Genomic DNA, 23108 nt, shown 5'->3' on the forward strand with positions numbered 1-23108 from the left:
TTGTGGTGGGGAAGGCTAATTGGTCGCACTGCTAACCGAGTGTTGATTGGTCCGGGCCAGTAGCGGGGGCGGGGAAGCGGCGGCAGAAGAGAGGCCGGCGGGGCTCTGAGGCGCGTTGCGAATGAGAAGAGGTGACAGGCTCCGGTTGAGGTGCGAGGCGGAGCGCGCGACGGCTGACTCGAGGATCAGTAAAGGTGTGGACGGGAGCGGAGCCTTGGGGAGTGGAGAGGCTGGGTCAGGGGTTCCTTTGGCAGCAAGGAGGAGGAAATGGGCTGAGGGAAGGGAGGCGTCTCAGAGCGAGGCGAGGGTGTGGGGCCGGGGGGCTGGCGTCGCGCCCGGGGCGATGAGGCGCTGTGTGTGGGGGCAACTTTCTCCCACCCTGGGGCAGGTAACCGTATCCAAAGGAAATGCGCGGGTCCCAGAGTTTAGCCACCGTGGACACTTGCACCAGTGCGAGAAGGTTCCCCCCCCGCCCCGCCCCCCAAGCCAGTTTGGGCTCTTTGGTCCTTTTTGAGCCTCAGAAGCACCATCAGGTTATCAGTTTGCATTTTGCTTTTTCGCAGCCTTTTAGTGTATTATCTGATAGGATGACTGTTTACCGTTGTCAGAATAATAAGGGGGTTTTGGTTTGTTTTTCCAGTTTCCCTCTTTCATCCTTAAGGCACATAGCGTCGTGGGTTTTGGCTCAAGACTCACATGTCAGAGCTACTCTTAGCTTGAGAGAAGTGGGTGGAGGCTTTTTTCACTCACTGGTTTAAAAATAAGTGTAGCAAAAATGAGGAAAATTGAATGAGCTGCCTCAATTCAACAAACCTATCACCATGTTTTAGGTACTTTTTAAGTTCTGGTTTTTAGGAGATACTGGAATGATAAGATCCTTGCCCCCGTGGAGCTCAGAAAGTGACTTTGAAGTTATAAAAGTAAGTTGTAGTTATGCATATCAGATAGTTGTTAGCAACCTTTTAATACAAATGTCAAGATAATTTGAAGTTAGCTTTTGCTGAAAAGCATTGTCTGGCTACATTTCTCAACCTTCAAATGATGCACGTGTCTTCTTTTTACCTAGCTTCTCCTAGGAGCTGTGGTCTTAAGTTCTGGTCTCCCCTTCATATTCAATTTGATGTAATAAAATCAAATACAAATGAGCATTCAGTATTATAGTTATTCCCATTTCCATCATGTTATTTCCCACTTTTATTTTTCTTGGGAGAGAAACTTAATGTGAAAGAATATGTAAATTGTAAACAAAACTGTACTATCGATTAGTTGATATTAATACCTCATTCCTTGAGGTATCAGCTGATAACAAAAAAGACTTTATTTGTAATATTTGAGGAGGAGTTAGTAAAATTTAGGTTTTGATTCAAATAGAAGTCACCCAATAAATTCATCCTTGCCACATTCATCCTGCCACCCACACCCCTCCACAATAAAATCATTAATATTCTCAGATACCACCATCTACCAGGTGCTCAAATGAGAAACCTGATAGCCAGCTCCCTGGCTCACCCTCTAACCTTTCCATAAATCAGTTGCTAGGTCTTGTGTATTCTACCTTTGAAACGCTAATCCATCTTTTTTACTTCCCACCATCTCCATCATTGACACCTGGACTAGCCTCTGAATTGGTCTGAATACGTGCTGCTGCTGCCTTCAATTCATCCTCACTACAGACATAGCCATTAATCAACAATTACAAGCAATGCATGTGTTATGAAGGGATGTTTGCAGTGCTATGGAAATCCATAGCAATGAGACCCAAACTAGGAAAGAGGGTCAGAAAGGGTCATTCTGTCCTCTCTCTCAGATGAAGAGATGTTCCAGGGATACTTTGAAAAACCTCAAAGTTAGCTGGAGGTAAAACAGACTTCACTTAGAATTTGATCTTTGGAGCTCTGATAAATGTACAAGAAATAAATGCCATTTATTACCTCAGAGACTTCTGTGTAGTAGGAGGGAGATTTTAAACCACACACATTTTAAAGTATTAAATCTTGTATTCTGTGCATGTTACCTTCATGAGTAAATAAATAATGAGTTTTAATAAGAAAAAAGAAAGAATTTGATCTTTGGGAAGTTTGTCAAAAATACCAAAGTTTTAAAACACTTGGTCAAATAGGCATAAATCACTGTGGAACAATACTTATTCTCTTAACCAAAGTGACAATAAAAGATCTCGAACAGTTTCCACTGTGGCACAGTGGGTTAAGAGTTCCCGTCGTGGCCAGTGGTTAACGAATCTGACTAGGAACCATGAGGTTGCGGGTTCGATCCCTGCCCTTGCTCACAGTGGGTTGATGATCTGGCATTGCCATGAGCTGTGGTTGCAGACGCGGCTCGGATCCCACGTTGCTGTGGCTCTGGCGTAGGCCAGTGGCCACAGCTCCGATTCGACCCCTAGCCTGGGAACCCCATATGCCGCGGGAGCGGCCCAAGAAATGGCAAAAATAATAATAATAATAATCTGACTGCAGTGGCTTGAGTTGCTACAGAGGTGAGGGTTTGATCCCTGGCCCGGGAGCTTCCATATACTGTGAGTGCAGCCATATTTTTAAAAAAAAAAAAAAAAAAAAACCTCTCATAGTTGCTGTCGTGGCACAGCAGAAATGAATCCAACTAGGAACCATGGGGTTTCAGGTTCCATCCCTGGCCTCACTCAGTGGGTTAAGGATCCGGCGTTTCCGTGAGCTATGGTGTAGGTCACAGACGCAGCTCGGATCTGGCGCTGCTGTGGCTCGGGTGTAGGCCGGCAGCTACAGCTCTGATTCAACCCCTAGCCTGGGAACCTCCATATGCCACAGGTGCTACCCTAAAAAGGACAAAAGGACAAAAAATCTCAAAGGCAATGTTTTTCCATTCTGCATACTTTTTTCCTGAAAATACACCTCTTCCTTTGTATAATGATATGTTTACCTTAATTCTAGTAGCTCAAAATACACATATTAGAAAGCTCTTTTAAAACACTGACTTTTAATGAATAGTAAGCAAGTATTAAGTGTCTTTTTTCATCCTCATTCTGTAGATTGGCAAACTTATGAATATATTTATGGTTTCTAGAATACACCTGCTTTTCTATAGAAAATATCTTAGTGTGGCACCAAACATATTAATGGTTCCAAATGTCTTTGGTCTCATTGAAAGAGGAAGTCTGTGTTCAGTAACTATTGCTTCAGTTATCTCCTTTTATGTAGGAATTATCTAGATATTCAGTAGACCTCCATCATTTAACTTAATTTAGCAAAACTCTAAATTTCAAATTAGCAAAATCTGGAGAGACTATTATAGAGGGTCCCAAAGTGTAATTATTCCTAAAGAGTTTACCTAAAAACTCATTTCATTTACTTCTATTTTATTTACTTAAGATTTTCATCATATCAAATTATTTTCTTGCTGACAAACTTTGCAAGAGATATAAGGTCTTACTTGATTTCTAGTAAACCTAGATACAATAAAAGTCGTATATTTAATGTTGATGACTCCCTGGATATGTATTATTAAACCAGCAAGCTTACCCTAATTCTAACACCAGATGTAAATTCAGTACTGAATATTTCCCAGATAGTTCCCCAAAAGCTGGCTTCACCCTCTGGTGAGTGTCAAGCTACAAGACACAACCAAGGGAGTTCCCGTCGTGGCGCAGTGGTTAACGAATCCGACTAGGAACCATGAGGTTGCGGGTTCGATCCCTGCCCTTGCTCAGTGGGTTAACGATCCGGCGTTGCCGTGAGCTGTGGAGCTGTGGTGTAGGTTGCAGACGAGGCTCGGATCCCGCATTGCTGTGGCTCTGGCGTAGGCCGGTGGCTACAGCTCCGATTCGACCCCTAGCCTGGGAACCTCCATATGCCGCAGGAGCAGCCCAAGAAATAGCAACAACAACAACAAAAAGACAAAAAAAAAAAAAAAAGACGCAACCAAGCCAGAGATCTGGAGAAGGAAGGATTTAAGTGTTTAATTTCCTTTAAGCCAATGAAATATTCTTTTACAAATTAATTTTGGCAGTACCACACATCTACAATACACATACGTGCCTGCAAACAGACATGCCATAGTTTTCTTTCCAAAATTTCAGCCATGATTTAGGTACAATAATATTAAACTCATCATTACAAGTGGTTGGATTCAAATTGGGCTTTTGGCAGATGGAACAAATCAAAGTCACCTGTTTAGATGGCTAAACCCTTTTTACTAACATTTATGGAGAAGACACTTCAGGTTTTGTCATTGATAAGTTTCAAATTACCCATACTCTTGTTGGAATTTGTGTCTTATCTTTTTTTAATTGAAGTATAGTTGATTTACAGTGTTGTGTCTGATGTATGTCAAAGTGCAATTATACATGTATATATACATATTGTTTCATAGTCTCCATTATGGTTTATTACAGGATATTGAAAATAGTTTTCTGTGCTGTACAGTAGGATCTTGTTTATTTTATATGTAGTAGTGTATACCTGCTAATCCCAAACTCCTAATTTATCCCTCCCTCACCCCCTTTTCCAAGTTTGTTTGTGTCATATTTTAAATTCCACATATAAGTTTGTCTTTCTCTTTCTGACTTAGTATGATGATCTCCAGGTCTATCTATGTTGCTGCAAATGGCATTATTTCATCCTTTTTTATGGCTAGTATTCCATTGTGTGTATGTGTATATCTGTACATACATACATACATACCATATTCTTACCCACTCATCTGTCAATGGACATTAAGGCACCAGTTTACATTCCCACCAACAGTGTAGGAGGTTCCCTTTTCTCCACACCCTCTCCAGCATTTGTTATTTGTAGATTTTTTTTTTCTTGGCCATGCCCATATCATGTAGAAGTTCTGAGGCCAGGGATCGAACCTGTACCACAGACGCGACCCAAGCCGCTAGCTGAATCCTTACCCTGTGCACCACAAGAGATCTCCATTTGTGGACTCGTTAATGATAGCCATTCTGACTCATTGTAGTTTTTATTTGCATGAGATTTGCCTTTTTAAAAGATAGTCAAGAAGTTCCTGAGGTGCAACAAAGTACTGGGACATCTCTAGAGTCCTGGGACTTAGGTTCCTTTTGTCACCTGGCACAGTGGGTTAAGGATCCAGCGGGGGCGTTGTTCACAATTGCAGCTCTAGTCTGATCCCTGGCCCAGGAATTCCATATGCCTTGGGGCGGCCAAAAAAAAAAAAAAAAAAGAAAAGAAAAAGATGGTTAAGATAAGAGTTCCTGGAGAAAACCCAGTAGAATATTTGCCTTTTAAAGGCACAGGAGGAGAAAAGCAAGTTCCTCCTAGGAGGGCTTTGTTCCTTAAAGGCTAGATTTTTGTTTTTCAATACTTGTCTCTTAAGGTAAATAGGTGAGGTTTGGGGAGTGGAAAAGAATTGGTGGGCTTTGTATTGTTTCTGGAGCCACACCTCTGGTCCTGTAAAGACTAGATTTTTAAAGCAAGGACAGTTGTTAATTCCTTAAAGAATTGGGTGGCCACCTCAAAGACAGGAAAGAACGGACAGACCACAGTGCACCACAGACCAGGGTTCTTTGTGGTGCAGCGGGTTAAGAATCAGCATTGTTACTACAGTGGCTCTCTCGCTGCTGTGGTGTGGGTTTGATCCCTGCCCCAGGAACTTCCACGGCCAAAAGAAAAAAAGAAAGGACTGACATACCCCTTCACCAATTTTGGAGTTTTGCTTAGTTTAGGGGAGAAGGTTCCCCCCCTCCCCATTCTGTCTTGCTTTATCAGCTGGGGTTGGTTTAATCAAACCAGTGGCTTCTCAACTTGGCAATCCATTTACAAACACTTGAGGCTCCTCCTTGAGTTTAAGAAATACTTTCACTATAGCTTATAGCCTCAAGGGGTCCCATTTCTAAAGGTAACCATTTAATAGTGTTTTCGGAGTAGAAAGGCCACTCACCCTGTAGTGAAGGTGTAGTGCATTAGAGGATTACTAAAACGAGGATAGAGGGGATGTAAAGTTCCAGGGACCTTTTATATCATTAATCTTTCATTGGTCTTGTACAACAAATCTTTCAATGAGGCTATTTTGAAATGTTCAGGGGGCTTCTGTGTATCAGTTAAAATAGGTACCACAGTTTAAGATGAGAGCTCTCTAAAATTTCAACAATTTGGAAGTTTTTCTAATTCATAGGCATTAGAGTTTCAAAGAGCTAGCCTTATGCAAATATTTCTCCCTGCTAACCTAATTTTTAAAAGAGAAACTCTTGGAGTTCCCTGCTGGCTTAGCAGGTTAAGGATCTGACATTGTCACTGCTTTGGCACAGGATCAATCCCTGTCCCTGGTGCTGTGGTCTGTACACGGGCGTCGGAAAAAATAATTTTCTAGATTCAAAACAAGGTGAAGAAAAGACAAGTTTATTGAGACACTGTTAACACAGTGGGCCCGCTTCCTGACAATCAGGGACAGCCAATTCTGGGCACGTGGTCATGTCTGTTTTTACAGCCCAGGGAGAGAAGTCTCAGCATACACCTGCTGACCTGCTGATTTGTTGGAGGGAAGGGGGCCTTACGAGGCACTCGCTGATGTATAAAGCCCCTATAAATGGGTGAGGAATGAGCCACATACCTTTTCCAGTAGCGGTTAGGAAGGAGTAGACCAGGTTGCTCAAAGGAGGTGGGTGGCATTACAGTGAGATGGGTGGGGAGATGATAAGGGTCTGGTAATTCTTGGCCAGAAACTTTGAGTTCTGTCTCCTTGAAGGGGCCTGGAAGTCCAACACCTGAAACTTCCACCTGCCACATGTAGGGCCAAAAAATAAAAATAAGAGAACCTTTTACATTGTTTCCAGTTAACACTGTGGGCAGAGATCCAGGAGAGTTCCAGCTTTAACTGGGTGTAAAAAATTGGTTTGGGAATGTCAGAGAGAATCCAGTCTTGGTCATTTCAGGATGGGATTTCCTGTAATTCCCAATTAAGTACTTGCAAGCATACATAAACCCAGCTGGTATCCCCATAAGTGGCTGTCTGCCTGCACAGGAGCTGTTAGACCTTTGTGACACAATTTCTCATTAATTTGGCAGCCTATTTCAGATATGAGATCTTAAAATTTTGAGAACAGTGGTGAATCGAATGTGTGCTGCTTCTGAGTCTAGCTTCTCAAGAGTGTTGCACTTTACATTGAGCACGTATTTCTGCCAATGGTGAGGTTTGGTCGGCATAATCCAGATACACAATGCACAGAAGATCGGAGAGAGGCCAAGGGCAGAGAAAATTTTTTATGTTCAGATTATCCTTGACTTGCCTTAGAATATGAACTTTTACTTCATCACATGTAACTTATTGAAGACTAAAAGTGAAAAACAGAATGGTTGTAAGTGTATTGGTTGTTTACCCTTGTGATGCTGTGACTGACTGGGAGCTGCAGTGTGCTGTCACCGCCCAGCACCCTGAGAGTATCCTACCACTTATTGCTGGCTGACTAGCCTGAGAAAAGGTCCAAATTCAGGATTCCCTGACGTGACACAGTGGAAATGAATCCGATTAGGAACGGTGAGGTTGCTGGTTCGATCCCTAGCCCCTCTCATTGAGTTAAGGATCTGGCATTGCCGTGAGCTGTGATGGAGGTCACACATGCAGCTCGGATCTGGTGTTGCTGTGGCTGTGGTGTAGGCCAGCAGCTATAGCTCTGATTAGACCCCTAGCCTGGGAACCTCCGTATGCTGCCAGTGCGGCCCTAAAAAGCGGAAAAAAAAAAAAGAAAAAATCCAAATTCAAAGCATGATTTCTTGTTTCTTGTTTCTTTTTTTTTTTTTTTTTTTTTTTTTTTTTAGGGCCAGCATCCTTTCTACTGAGTGCATTTCACTTTTGCACCATTGTAAAGTCAAAAATTGTAAGTCAAACCATTGTTGTCAGAGACCATCTATATAATGGTTACTTCGTAACTAATTAGCAGGAATAACAAAAGACACTTGAAAAGGGCCGCTCAGAGTTCCCATTGTAGCTCAGCTGAAGCGAATCTGACTAGCATCCAAGAGGATGTAGATTCAATCCCTGGCCCTCGCTCAGTGGGTTAAGGATCCGGCGTTGCTGTGATCTGTAGTGTAGGTCACAGACGCATCTCGGGTACAGCGTTGTGTGGCTGTGGTGTAGGCCAGCAGCTACAGCTCTGATTCTACCCCTAGCCTGGGAATCTCCATATGCTTCGGGTGTGGCCCCTAAAAAAAAAGAAAAAAAGAAAAGAGCCTCTCACCAAGATAATAAAAGGTGGTTTTTCTCTTCAGGTCATGAGTCTGGGCAAGAGAGTAGATTAAATTTAAGGAGTTCCCGTCGTGGCGCAGTGGTTAACGAATCCGACTAGAACCATGAGGTTGCGGGTTCAATCCCTGCCCTTGCTCAGTGGGTTAAAAATCCAGCGCTGCCGTGAGCTGTGGTGTAAGGTCGCAGACTTGGCTCGGATCCCGTGTTGCTGTGGCTCTGGCATAGGCCAGTGGCTACAGCTCTGATTCAACCCCTAGCCTGGGAACCTCCATATGCCACGGGAGTGGCCCAAGAAATGGCAAAAAGACAAAAAAAAAAAAAATTTTTTTTTGTTTAAAACTATTGACTAGAGGAGTTCCCTTGTGGCTCAGTGGGTTAAGGGTTCAGCATTGTCACTGCTGCACCTCAGGTCATGTTTGTATCTGGCCCGGGAACTTCTACATGTGTCCAAAGGTGCAGCCAAAAAGAGACCGGGCGGGGGGGCGGGGGGGAAGGATGTATACATACTTACATATATATATTTAAACTATTGACTAGAAAAAATAGATTTGGCAAACTTCTGGTAGTTCTCTGAAGAAGTTTATTTCTTTAGGTCAGCAAAACTCTCCAAGGCCAGATGCAAAAACTTGGTCCTGTTTTTTGTTTTTGTTTTTTTTTGTCTTTCTGCCTTTTCTAGGGCTGCTCCTGCGGCATGTGGAGGTTCCCAGGCTAGGGGTCTAATCAGAGCTACAGCTGCCAGTCTACACCACAGCCACAGCAACGCAGGATCCCAGCCACATCTGTGACCTACACCACAGCTCACGGCAACGCTGGATCCTTAACCCACTGAGCAAGGGCAGGGATCGAACCCGCAACCTCATGGTTCCTAGTCGGATTCGTTAACCACTGCGCCACAATGGGAACTCCAGTCTCTATGTGATTTTTATCTGCTCCTTGGAATAAGATTTTTGTGGTAGGTCTTCACCTTTCCCTCATCACTCTTTCCTAAAAGACTGTCGGGAAACATATTTGGAACCAAAGTTTTATTTCTAAGTAGGTCCTCTATTAATGAATATGTTCTTAGTCTTAACTAGGATAAGTGAGTGACATATCTTGGATGTCATAATTATTTGGATTGACTTTTAGTGCCTGGAGGCAAATTATAGCGTAAATTACATTTCTTTTTTTTTTTTTTTTTTGGCCTTTTAGGGCCGCACCCACGGCATATGGCGATTCCCAGGCTAGGGGTCAAATTGGAGCTACAACTGCCGTCCACAGCCACACAGGATCCGAACTGTGTCTGCAACCTACACCACAGCTCACTGCAATGCCAGATCCTTAACCTACTGAGCAAGGCCAGGGGTCGAACCTGCAACCTCATGGTTCCTAGTGGGATTCGTTTCTGCTGCGCTATGGTGGGAACTCCCCATTTCTTCATTTTAAAGCAAATCTTTTTAAAAGCTACATTGTGTTTTATTTTACTAGGTTGTAATATTGGGAAATAGACATTTTCTTTAGTTTTTTTACCACCTGCAATGTTTTCCACCAGTATTTGTTAATAATTTTGAATTGAATGTGTTGATCAGGATAAAGACACCAGGTAGTGCTCCCATGAGAGTTTAGGTAAAAGCCAGGGCAGAAGTCATAAAGTCACTTTAAAATGTTTTTTAATATGTAGGGAGTTCCCATTATGGCTCAGCAGTAGCGAACCAGACTGATAATCCATGAGGTTCGATCCCTGGCCTCGCTGAGTGGGTTAAGGATCTGGCATTGCCATGGGCTGTGGTATAGGTCGAAGACTAGACCTGGATCCTGTGTGGCTGTGGCTGTGGCTGTTGCCAGCAGCTGCAGCTCCAATTCGACCCTTTGCCCAGGAACTTCCGTACACCCCAGGTGCACCCCCCCAAAAAAAGGTTTCTAATATGCGAGTAATAACCCAGACTCTGGATGAGATGTTAGGTAACATCTTTAAGCGTGTGTACTCTGTAAATCTGGGGTTAATATTTCCTACCTTACAGGATTGTATGAAGATTGAATAAAATAATGTACATAAGGTGCCTGGTGGCATGGTAGCTACTTTATCTTTTCACCTTTGGATCCTTAGTACTACAGTAGCATCCAGTGCATAGAAGTGCCTAATAAATGTGGTTGAACTGTGTCCTGTAAGACTACTGGTGAAGCCACCTGTCTGGAGGACACAGGTGTATTAGATAAACAGTTGCATACAGTGTTAATAAGTACTATCATATAGGCATCATTCACAGCAGTATGAGCTAAAGAGAACCTCATCCTCAGTTAGCTGGGAGAAATTCAAGAGGCTTCCGAGAGGTGATGGTAGAGCTGAGACCTGAAGGAATAGGATTTTTCTTTTTTTTTTTTTTTTGTCTTTTTTGCTATTTCTTTGGGCCGCTTCCACGGCATATGGAGGTTCCCAGGCTAGGGGTCGAATCGGAGCTGTAGCTGCCGGCCTATGCCAGAGCCACAGCAACCCAGGATCCGAGCCGCGTCTGCAACCTACACCACAGCTCACGGCAACGCCAGATCGTTAACCCGCTGAGCAAGGGCAGGGATCGAACCTGCAACCTCATGGTTCCTAGTCGGATTCGTTAACCACTGCACCACAACGGGAACTCCGAGTTTACTTTCTAATGGGGAGAGGAGAATGAACACCTTGCAGGTGATTATAATGACTTTTTTAATCACAGTGAAATGGAAAGTCATGGAAGTTTTCGAGCAGATGAGAAACATTATTTGATTTATTCCAGCTGTTGAGAATAAACTGAATGAACAATGGCAAAGCAGGAACATAATTAAAAGAGTTGCAATAATCTAGACAAGAGATGATGGTGATATAGAGCAGATGGTGGTCATAGCAGTAGAGAAGTAAAATGTGGTCAGATTCTGGATATTTTGAAGGTAGAACAAATAGGATTTGTTAAGATGCATGTTCTGTTTGAGGTGAAGTAAGTAAGATTTTTAACCTGAGGAACTGGAAGATGGAGTTGCCACTTACTGAGATGGCAAAGACCACGGGAAGGGGATGAGATCAGGAGCTAGGTATTGCACCTAAGTCTCAGATGCTTATTAAACATCAAATGGAGACTTTGCTTAGGCAGTTGGATCACAAACCTGGAGTTAAGGAGAACAATCCTAACTGGATCTAGGAATTGGGGAGTTAAATCAGTATATCGATGGGGTTTAAAGACAAGACTGAATGAGACTTGAGATCTCCAAAGAAGTGAGATAGAGCAAAGAAGGCAAAGGACGAAGCTCTGGGGCACTCCAGTGTTTCAAGGATAGAAAACGAAGCAGGAAACAACAAAGGAGATTGATGGGACAGCCAGAAAGAGAGAGGGAAAAACAGGAAAGAGTGCCGTGGTGAAAGCCAGGTGAAGAAAGTGTCAGGAAAGAGGGAGTCACCAGCTGTGCCACATCCTGAGGGAGTAAAGTGAGGACTGAGAATTGATCATTGGATTAGCAAATCCAAGGTCACCAAGGAAAGACCTTGACATTCAAGAAGAGAAATTGAGCACAGAAGTAGGATTGACACTCTTGAGTTTCCTGTAAAAGGAAAGAAATGAGTAGTGTTTAGAGGAATAAGTGGAATTGAGAAAAGATTTTCTTTAAGAAAGAAATAAGGACATGTTTGCTGATGGAAACACTCAGTTGAGAGGAAAATGAAGCAGGAGAAGGAAGGAGAACACTTTTATGAGAGACTTCAGTGCTAGGAACAGAAACAGCTCATCAATGGCCACAGGAAAGAAGATAGAATATTTAGGCACAGATGGAGGTAGCTGGATCAGTTTGTAAGTTTGCTAATAATTTCTCTACTTTCTCAGTGAAGTAGGAAGCACAGAAACAGCAGTTGAGAGGGAGGATGGAGAAGGAAGCACTAGAGGCTTCAGAGAGATGGCATGAAATAATTGGGAGGATGAGAAAGTTTATGGAATAAGGAAATACAGTGAGGGATATGTTAAAATATGCTTGGCAGCAAAATGAAGGTACATTGTCAGAGAGAGACTGATAGCAAGGGCCATGGCAGTAGTCTAAATGAGATTTGATGAGTTTCAGAATTAATTCAGGTACAATTTGGGAGACATAGCCTATAGGTGGTAGTTGAAGCCTCAATGATATATAGAAATGCCCTTAGAGAGCCCAGTAACAATACTGATGGATAGAGGTCACTGAAAGACAAGCTCAAAACTCAAAAGACTCCTCCAGGTAAACAGGAGAAATCACGGGAAAGAGGACACAGGTGTAAGCTTAGAAGTGCCCTCTAGGTTGATTACCTAGGAAGTTGTAGTTTTGGTGAGGGATCAAGAGAAAACAGTTAAAGTTAGTTGAGAAGTGAGTAGAAATAAGGAGTACAAATAGCAAATAGACCATACTTACAAGAAAAGTAGAAGTAGCAAAGCCTAAAGCTAGGCCCGGAGAGCCATTCCTTGCAGAGACAACAGCTTCTGGAAAAGCCTGGAGACATAGAAGTGCACATATAAGGAATTTTAGATAGTTTGATATGAAATCTAAATTTTTTAAAATATATGATTCATTTAATATTTTTTTCTCCATTTCTTTTTTTTTTTTCTTTTTCTTTTTGGCTGTGCCCACAGCATGTGGGAAGTTCCTGGGCCAGTGATCTGACCTGAGCCACTGTAGTGACAATGCTGGATCCTAAACCCACTATTTCACAAGGGAACTCCTCCTTTGTCTTTTAAAACTAATCAATGTATAATTCTTTGGAGGGGTTGGGGAAGAAGTGTCCCTCTGTTGAGTTGTATGTGTATGTCCCCCTTAGCTAACTTGTTAAAAATACCCGAGACCTTTCACATGAGGTAGACTTCAAGATTGCTCAAGCTCTTGAAATGGGAAAGTAGGCAGTATTCTTTTTAATAATATTGTAACATGTTCCCAGTCTCTCTGCCTGTTATACAAGTTGTATGAAAACTCCTTTTCCTTCATTTGCTTATTTTAGGAGGCAGCAGAAAATGGCCACCGAACGGACTTCTTGGACAAGTTTGTCCACTATTCAGAAAATAGCACTGGGCCTTGGGATCCCAGCCAGTGCAACAGTTGCCTATATCCTATATCGCAGATATAGGGAAAGCAGAGGTATGTGAATCTATGGCCTTGTTAAACTGAAATGAAAACTTTCCTTCTAGACTATCATCTGTTGAGATCTAAATGGCTTTCTGTGAAGGGTCTTTGAGACAAAGTTTCTTCTTTCCTATATTGTTAATGCGAAGCTAGTCTATGAAATAACCCATTTTATAATTCTGTTGATCTGTTCCTTTCAGCAACACCAACACCACAATGGGTTCTTCTCTCTCTTTTTATATCCAAACTTTTTAATATTCTCTATTTTTAGAAGACTAACTATGGGATCCACTTTTCCTATGGGCCAGACCTAGAGAGTAGGACCTAGAGAGATGACGTAAGCACATAAAAGCGAAGTTCTGAGCCTAGTAGACTCCTCAGGCAACTTCTAGCCTTCACTCTTCTCTAGGAGTCGTGTCTTGGGAGAAGTAGTTTGCCTAGAATCCAGCACCCCTTCCTTGCAGAGCAAAATGTTTTCTCCCATTTTAGCATTTGGAAACAGTATCCCAGAGATGATGCCCATCTTCTGGTCTTTTGGGACCTTCTAATTCCCACTCAGGTGCCGCTTCCCTTTATGGTTGAGATGCTCAGTTTCTCTCTTGTATCCCTGTTTCTTTGAAAGCTAGATTCAGGGGAGGAGAGGTAGTAGCTCTGGGTGGTATCCAAGTCTCCTCTGATGAGCCATGATCTGTGCAGAGGAGCGACTGACATTTGTTGGGGAGGATGACATCGAGATAGAGATGCGAGTTCCCCAGGAGTCTGTGAAGCTCATCATTGGCCGGCAAGGAGCCAATATTAAACAGGTAAGTGTGCGAGCAGGCAACAGCTTTCCCTCTGGGCCCATTCCATAAAACCCACTCACACTATGTGTATTTTAAACAGAGAAAACATAGGAACTTTTTAAGCTAACTGCTATTTTCCTTCTAGAGATAATACTTCTACTCCCTGGAGAATAGATGACTTAGCTTGAAATGGGGATTTTTAAGTTGGATGATTCTCAGCTCGATTAGCTTGAATCATTCCTTTCTACTATGGAATTATGAACTCTCATTAATCGACAGTAGCTATTTAATTGCCGCCTGATCCTTTTTACCATCTTCCATTTGTTCAGTTGGAATGTCAAGAAAACAGTCGATTCTCTGATCCCAGTAAAATTAGAGGGGAAGAATGTTCTAAACACAGAGAAACTATCTGGATTAACTGCTATTTGGGGTTGCCTTTGTCTCTAACCTCCTTCTATAAGGGTACATAATTGAGGACTTATAGCACTGATTTAACTGACTGCTGTGTTCCATCTACCTCCAGGGTTAGGTTTAGAGTATCCTTAACTGACCCAGATGAGAGCTCTTCCAGAGCATACCACCACGTATCCTTTTCTCTGCAGCTACGAAAACAGACAGGTGCTCGGATCGATGTGGACACGGAGGATATAGGAGATGAGCGGGTCCTGCTTATCAGTGGTTTTCCTGTTCAGGTGTGCAAGGCCAAAGCAGCAATTCATCAGATCCTGACAGAGAATACCCCAGTGTCTGAGCAGCTCTCAGTACCCCAGAGATCTGTGGGCAGAATCATAGGTACCACTGGACAGCTTCGTCTGCTGTTTCCTTATTTGTTTACCTTTGCCTTTCTTTTACACCTTCCCAAGGGTTTTTCCCGACCTACTTCCCCTTCACCTTGCTGAGAAAAAAAAGACAGGGACTTTGAGACCAGAGTTTTACTTTTTTTACAGAAACAGTGGTAAAGCAATACTCATTACCTCAAGAAGTTGTATGATCTGAACCTTACAGATAGCTTCCAGAAGTATTCCAGAAGAAGGGTAACCGTATTTACCTCATATTAGATTTTTAAAGGGAAGCTAAGGATGTTTATTTTATCCCAGATTTTTCAAGACAGTGCTCTAGAGAGCATCTATTATGGTTTCTCCTCGAGCATTCCTTGTGTTGCTATTAAAGGCAGAGAAATACCCTGTCCTTGGTCCAGTGTTTCATACACCATGTAGGATACCTTCTAATGAAGTGGGGATGTAAAGTATGCTGAGTGATCAAGAAATCAAAGTAGGAGTTCCCGTCGTGGCACATCGGAAATGAATCCGACTAGGAACCATGAGGTTTCAGGTTCAGTCCCCTAGCCTCACTCAGTGCCTTAAGGATCCAGTGTTGCTGTGAGCTGTGGTGTAGGTTGCAGATGCGGCTCGGATCCCGCGTTGCTGTGGCTCTGGCGTAGGCCGGTGGCTACGGCTCCAATTGGACCCCTAGCCTGGGAACCTCCATATGCCTAGGGTATGGCCCCAAAAAGCAAAAAAAAAAAAAAAAAAAAAAAAGGAATGAAAGTAACATGATCACATCAACCTAGCCAATGTTTATAATTTAAATAAAATTGATAGAGCAAATAATCTAATATTCTTATTATAGTAAGGATTCCAGTAGCTCCTGCTTTCCATTCACTGTCTTATATTCTATTTAATTTGAAGATGAGAACTGACTCTACTCTCGTAGTCTATGCAAAATAGTGGTATCTCTAGTAATTAAGCTTAGCCAGGAAGGAAGCTTTTTATGTATTGTTCAATGCAGGGAGAGGTGGCGAGACAATTCGTTCTATCTGTAAGGCCTCGGGAGCCAAAATAACCTGTGACAAAGAATCGGAGGGGACACTGCTACTATCAAGACTTATAAAAATCTCAGGAACACAGAAGGAAGTGGCAGCAGCCAAGGCAAGTAGCTGAGAGATTTGAATTGTATCTAAGAATGAGAAGAACCGTTTACTCCATCCTGATTCAATATTTGGCCATGTAGATATCATCCCTTCTCCTATTTTCCACAGCATTTGATACTAGAGAAAGTTTCAGAAGATGAAGAACTTAGAAAGAGAATTGCTCATTCTGCAGAAACCAGAGTTCCACGCAAGCAGCCAATCAGTGTAAGGAGAGAGGAAGTGAGAGCACCAGGTGGCGCTGGAGAGCCAGCTTTATGGAAAAACACTGGTCCTAGCCTGGAGCAGCCTGCGCCCCTGGCAGTTCCTCCTCACAAAGGAGGCGGTGACTTGGCTGTTATAGGACCAGAAGAAAGTTCCTGGGAGAAAAATAATGATGACAGCTTTCAGATGTCTGGAGCTCAGACCAGTTCCGAGATGTCCATGTTTGAAAGTATGTAACAAGGAGGTCCCATTGTGGCTCAGCCAGTTAAGACTACAGCGTAGGTGGGTGAGGATGCTGGTTCAATCCCAGACTCACTCAATGGGTTAAGGATCTGGCGTTGCCTCTAGCTTTGTCATAGTTCGCAGATGGGAGTTAGATCTGTGGCCTCAGATGCAGCGCTGTTTCCACCTTTAGCCAGGAAACTTCCATATGCCATAGGTGCAGCCGTAAAGAGAGAAAAAAATGTAACAAAAAGGGATCAGTATCCACTGGCCTAGATAACCCCAAATAGGAAACAACAAAGAATAATTTGTTTTCTTGACTACATGTACAACTTTAATCACAGATAGGACTCTCTTGTAATATTTTACTTAGATTAGTACTTTTTTTTTTTTAAGAGTCACATCCACAGGATATGGAGGTTGCCAGGCCTAGGAGTCAAATCGGACCTGTAGCCCCGGCCTACACCACAGCTCACAGGAATGCCAGATCCTTAATGTAGTGAGCGAGGCCAGGGGTTGAACTTGCAACCCCATGGTTCCAAGCGGGATTTGTTTCCGCTGTGCCACAACAGGAACTCCTACTTAGATTAGTACTGAAAGCAAATATTTCTTTCTGAATACAAACCAGCTAATTATAGATAGTTCACAGGAAACTAGTCTGTAATACATCAAGTAGTTGAATTACATGGCGTTCTTTCTCCAAACATATTTAAATGAGTAAAATACTGAATCTGACTTTTTTTCCTGTCTCATTACTCTTATTTGTTTGTTTTTTGTCTTTTAGGGCTACACCCATAGCATATGGAGGTTTCCAGGGTAGGGGTCAAATTGGAGCTACAGCTACCAGCCTACACCACAGCTACAGAAATTCCAGATCCTTTACCCACTGAGTGAGGCTGGAGATCAAACCCGTGTCCTCATGGATACTAGTCAGATTTGTTTCCACTGTGGGAACTCCTCATTACTGTTTTTAAGAATATTTACCAAGAAAGGAGTTCCTATTGTGGTGCAGTGGAAGCGAATCCAAACCCGGGAACCATGAGGCTGCGGGTTTGATCCCCAGCCTCGCTCAGTGGGTTAAGGATCTGGCTTTGCAGTGAGCTGTGGTATAGGTCTCAGATGCAGCTTAGATGTGGAATTGCTGTGGCTCTGGCGTAGGCCAGTAGCTGTAGCTCCCGATTCGACCCCTAGCCTGGCAATTTCCATATGCCTCGGGTGCGGCCCTAAAAAGCCAAAAAAAAAAAAAAAAAAAATCTTCACCAAGAAGAATGAAAAGGCTGTAGGCTTTTTCTTCTGTGCATTGGTAATGGGATGGGCAGGGAAGACCAGGGCCCCTAAGAGGTTCATAGACTTGTCCAAAGTCACATAATGAGTCAGTGGTAGAATGGGATCTGGAACAGGCACACATCTGTCCATGTATCTTCTCCATGGTCCATGCTGTGGCTAGCATACGGGCACTTCCCTTTGTTGTAATTGGTGGATGATTTGAATACATGGCAGATGACTAAGAATGTGAACAAACTCTTTATTACTCAGTCTCATATGGGAGAGAACAACATAGCTTAGTACCTTTCCTCAGGATATTCTTATAGAATTCATCCAGCTATCCTTCCAGCAATTTTTAAATGGTAATAGCTGCTTGATATTTCTACCTCTCAACCCCCAATGCAGTCCCCCCACTTCAACCAAAAGTGATTCTGATAATGGTCTCCATATTAGATGGTAATGATTCTGCAAGTTAACTTGCTTATCCCTGTGTTTAGTCCCCAGTCCAGACTTCAGTTTCCATGCTGATGAATTCCTAGAAGTCTATGTCTCTGCCTCTGAACATCCTAATCACTTCTGGATCCAAATCATTGGCTCTCGGAGCCTGCAATTGGATAAGCTTATCAGTGAGATGACCCAGCACTATGAAAACAGTCTGGTAAGTTGCCATAGGGACAGGGCTGGGGTTTGATGAGGAGGGGTATATCTTTTTCATTGTGACATATTCTCTCCCCTTTTTCTGTGGAGCAGTGGCTTGTTCTCTCTTCCTTCTGGTATTCACTGTTTACTTTTTAGCCTACCCCCTCCAACTCTGCCCCGTCCTGACTCCTCATCCCCTTGTGTAGCCTGAAGACTTGACTGTGCATGTAGGAGACATTGTCGCAGCACCTTTACCTACAAATGGTTCCTGGTATCGAGCCCAGGTCCTTGGCACCTTGGAGAATGGGAACCTGGACCTCTACTTTGTTGACTTTGGAGATAATGGAGATTGCCCGCTGAGGGACCTCAGGGTGCTCAGGTCGGTGTGGGGCCCAGGGTGGAATCAGGCTGGTATCTCACCTGTTGACTCAGTTCTGGCCATGGTGTGGTGAGCTGTTGGCATTCATCACCAGGGGGATTTGGAAGAGAGCCTCTTTGCAAAGATCAGGTGATTATCTTCTTCTGGGATAACTGGTACTATCTAGAATAAGAAATATAAAATGGCCCTTCTGGCACTAGGATTCTAATTTCAATTTCTTTCACTTTAGGAGTGACTTCCTAAGCCTTCCATTTCAAGCAATAGAGTGTAGTCTGGCACGGATCGCCCCTACAGGTAAATTGGCCCCATCACCTATTGACCTTGGCTCCAAATAGAATAACTTTCATAGAGAACATGGGAGGGATTCCCACATTCCCAGGCTTTTTGAGTTCTGTGGACACAGTGCCTTTTCCTCCCCAGTACTAGAAAGCCACAGCCAGAAACTTGCCTGGCAATCAGACATAGGTGCCTTGCGGAGTAGTTAGAGGTAGTTGCAGTTTCCCTCCAGGGCATAATCCTCTCCCCGTCAGACTGCTTCTTAGGCACTCTCTCTCCATCCAATCTTTTGCCAGGTGACCAATGGGAAGAGGAAGCTTTGGATGAGTTTGACAGACTCACTCACTGTGCTAACTGGAAGCCCTTGGTGGCCAAGATCTCTAGCTACGTCCAGTCTGGGGTCTCAACTTGGCCCCAGATCTATTTATATGATACTAGCAATGGAAAGGTAAGGTTGAGGTTCACTCATTGCTCACTTTTTTAGTATATTATAGCCTCCTTTTTCTTTTCTTTTGGTGGGGTTGGTTTTCAGGGCTATATAGCGGCATGTGGGGGTTCCCAGGCTAGGGGTCTAATCAGAGCTATAGCTGCCAGCCTACATCACAGCCACAGCAATGCAGGATCTGAGCCACATCTGTGACCTACACCACAGCTCACGGCAATGCTGGATCCTTAACCCACTGAGCAAGGCCAGGGATCGAACCTGCAGCCTCATGGTTCCTAGTTGGATTCATTTCTGCTGCATCAACATGGGAACACCTAGCCTCTTTTTTTCTTTCCCAGAGACCTCTATTTGGTGATATTCCTACCTCATAAGATCTTAGTGAACCACCAAAGGATTTTTTTTTTTCTTTTTTTCTTTTCTTTTTTTTTTTTTTTGGTATTTGGGCTGCACCTGTGGCATGCAGAAGTTCCCTGGGCCAGGGATTGAACTCACGTCACAGCTGCAGTCCGAGCCACAGCAGTGACAATGCTGGATCCTTAACCTGCTGAGTCACCGGGAGCTCCTTTTTAAAGTATCAATCCTGGAGTTCCCGTCGTGGTACAGTGGTTAACGAATCTGACTAGGAAGCATGAGGTTGTGGGTTCGATCCCTGGCCTTGCTCAGTGGGTTAAGGATCTGGCGTTGCCGTGAGCTGTGGTGTAGGTTGCAGACGTGGCTTGGATCCCTCATTGCTGTGGCTCTGGTGTAGGCCAGCAGCTACAGCTCCGATTCGACCCCTAGCCTGGGAACCTCCGTATGCTGCAGGAGCAGCTCAAAAAATGGCAAAAAGACAAAAAAAAAAAAAAATATATATATATATATATATATATCTCAATCCTAGTTCTTCTGCCTCATTTCCTTGGATTTGGCCTTCCTTCAGAAAGAACATCATTCCTTTCTTATTTCTCTTGTCAGAAACTTGATATTGGGTTAGAATTAGTTCGTAAAGGATATGCAATTGAGCTTCCCGAGGACATGGAAGAAAACGGAGCTATCCCAGTGATGTTGCATAAAGTGGTGAGTGAGTCATTGTACTCATTCAGGGTGCTGCTTTGGGGGCAGATTTTGGTGCCTCAAGAGACATGAGGCCTTCTATTCATGCATGACAGTTTGTTGAGTGCTCTCTTTAGGTTGCTCTACTTGTTGATCAGAGGCATTGTGTCCCTCTCAGCAGCCAAAATCGACTGCCTTTACCGTCTTCTGCCAGCAAACTGATGAGATGATGTCTCCTCTCTTACCAGCCAAATATATTCTTCCTTTTTCTCTTGTTTTCATCCCCTCAGGCCACAGAAACAGATGTCTCTCTCAGCAGCATGCTTACCGAGACCAAGAAGAGCCCTGGAGAGATGGCAAATACCCTCTCCTGCCTCAGTTTATCAGGTTCAAACAGTATTTGCTCCCTAGAACATCTTCACATTACTCATTCCTTCTTTCCTTCTTGTCTTTTTAGGGCTGCACTCAAGGCATATGGAAGTTCCAAATCTAGGGGTCAAATTGGAGCTGTAGCTGCCAGCCTACACCACAAGCAACACAGGATCCGAGCCACATCTGTGACCTACACCACAGCCCACAGCAACACCTGATCCTTAACCCACTGAGTGAGGCCAGAGATCGAACCTGTGTCCCCATTGATGCTACTCAGGTTCATTTCCACTGAGCCAGGACAGGAACTCCCTCTTTTAATAGGACGCACCTGTGGCATATGGAAGTTCCCAGGCTAGGGATCAAATCAGAGCTGCAGCTGCCAGCTTACACCACAGTTCATGGCAATGCTGGATTCTTTAACCCACTGAGCAAGGCCAGGGATCAAAATTGCATCCCCATGGGTACTAGTTGGGTTCTTAACCCACCAAACCACAACAGAAACTCCATGCTAGGGAGATTGTTATGGCTTATTGCCTCTTAACCAAGGTGGTCATTGAGCACCAAGAAGCCCATTTTTCTCCCTGAGCCTCCGTGGCAGTGTCTGCTACATTAGGGTAGTATCTAACTTTCTCTTCATTTCTACTAAATAGAAGCTGCCTCTATATCTGGTGATGATAACCTTGAAGATGACTAATTACTCTGAAGTCAGCTTCAGCTGTCTCAGCCAGCTGCTTTGCTGTGAGTAGAGCAATCATCTGTTGCAACAGGAAAGTAATGAGGGTGACAGCAAGGGCCTTGCTTGATTCTCCTCCCCACAGCCTGTCTTCCTACCCCTTCTCTGCAGCTGCTTTCCTGCAGCTTTACTTTCAGATTGAGCCCTTTCAAGTTTTTTGTGTTTTTGTGTGTTTGTGTCTTTGGCAGGATTTGGCATAAGATTCGGTGCCTGGAGAGAAGAGCCCATGATAAGAGATCTGTCCCATCCATTGTATACCTGATCTGGCTTGCTATGAACCAAGTGCAATTTGTCCTTCCACAGGATGACCAGAAAGCATGTGGGGTGGAGGGAGACAAACCTGTGCCCCAACTCCACCACCACCACCACCTCCCCTCCTTCCAGTGCTTGAGTACTGCTGTAGGCTCAGAATCCAGCTCACTGCCCTCTGCCAGTCACAGTGCACCCTCCTGCTAGGCTGTATCCCTTTTGAGGCTGGGAAGTGGCCAGGGTTTGGTTATTAGAAATGATAATTCTGCAGACTTCAGACTCACCTCATCAGGTGACTCTGGTTAACAGGAGTTCTTTGAGTGATGAACTCAAAAGACTGCAGTTGAAGAAGGAGGCCAAGGCAAAAATCAGCATAGTTATATTAAGAAAGCTTCAGGAAGTAGGAAGAGAATACTGCCTCCCAGCCTCAACTGCAGATGTTATTGAAGACAAGTTTTTGAAACAGTGCTCCTGTAAACTTTGGTTGAAATACAAGTAGACAAGGAGAGAGGCAACTCAGGAAATATTCTAAATTTATAGTATCTATAATGTGTGTACACACACAGCCATAGAGAGAACATATGTAGCTGTTTAAATCATTTGGGGATTTACTGAATAAAGTTCTCGAGAAAATTATCTAAAACTAAATGCTGGTTGAATCACAAGGTGGAAACAAGCCTATGGTTATCTTCTGAAGTGCCATCAGGTGAAAACTGCCAAACACCTCACTCAGGAAACCATCCGTGAAACAGGTGTCTTCCCTTCAAGTTCAGATCAAAGTCTTGCCCTAAAGTAACTTTAATTATTCACTAAGAACCAAAACCGGAGTTCCCGTCCTGGCGCAGTGGTTAACGAATCCGACTAGGAACGATTAGGTTGTGGGTTCGATCCCCAGCCTTGCTCAGCGGGTTAAGGATCTGGTGTTGCTGTGAGCTGTGGTGTAGGTTGCAGATGCAGCTCACATCCCGCGTTGCTGTGGCTCTGGTGTAGGCCAGTGGCTACAGCTCCAATTCGACCCCTAGCCTGGGAAACTCCATATGCCACGAATGTGGTCCAAGAAATGGCAAAAAGACAAAAAAAAAAAAAAAAAAGAACCAAAACCAATTTAGGCTTGTAAATAAGACCCCACCTGGAAGGGGTACATTAGGATCCTGGAAGCATGGGTTCTGGGAATAGATCTTTGCTGTGAACTTACAGAGCCTGCTTCCTTACAGCATGTCTGTTTCTGACAGTATTGTGAGGATCCAATGAGAACTGTGAAAGTACTTGAAAGCAAATATTATTAATGTGGGTGGTAGAATAATGGCAAGTGA

The 23108-nt window shown here is 43.6% G+C and overlaps 1 protein-coding gene across 2 annotated transcripts; it reads left to right on the forward strand.

The window, feature by feature from the left end:
- Window positions 68-22439, forward strand: TDRKH (tudor and KH domain containing). Of its 2 annotated transcripts, NM_001244274.1 has the most exon segments (15): window positions 117-194; window positions 7770-7828; window positions 13148-13284; window positions 13966-14072; window positions 14654-14843; window positions 15840-15979; window positions 16090-16411; window positions 18168-18328; window positions 18516-18688; window positions 18918-18982; window positions 19261-19412; window positions 20364-20465; window positions 20732-20828; window positions 21464-21551; window positions 21735-21807. In NM_001244274.1, coding segments are annotated over 12 exon segments (1677 nt in total). In that variant the 5' UTR covers window positions 117-194; window positions 7770-7828; window positions 13148-13160; the 3' UTR covers window positions 21508-21551; window positions 21735-21807.

Source organism: Sus scrofa, chromosome 4 (assembly GCF_000003025.6).
Source record: "Sus scrofa isolate TJ Tabasco breed Duroc chromosome 4, Sscrofa11.1, whole genome shotgun sequence".
Taxonomy (NCBI): Eukaryota; Metazoa; Chordata; class Mammalia; order Artiodactyla; family Suidae; genus Sus; species Sus scrofa.

Excerpts from the sequence above, each read along its gene's own strand:
- TDRKH (XM_013997124.2), top strand. The coding sequence starts at position 13,161 with ATGGCCACCGAACGGACTTCTTGGACAAGTTTGTCCACTATTCAGAAA. Across the intron at positions 14,844-15,839 it reads ATCTGTGGGCAGAATCATAG|GGAGAGGTGGCGAGACAATT; the intron begins GTACCACTGGAC and ends TGTTCAATGCAG. Across the intron at positions 18,689-18,917 it reads AGGGACCTCAGGGTGCTCAG|GAGTGACTTCCTAAGCCTTC; the intron begins GTCGGTGTGGGG and ends CTTTCACTTTAG.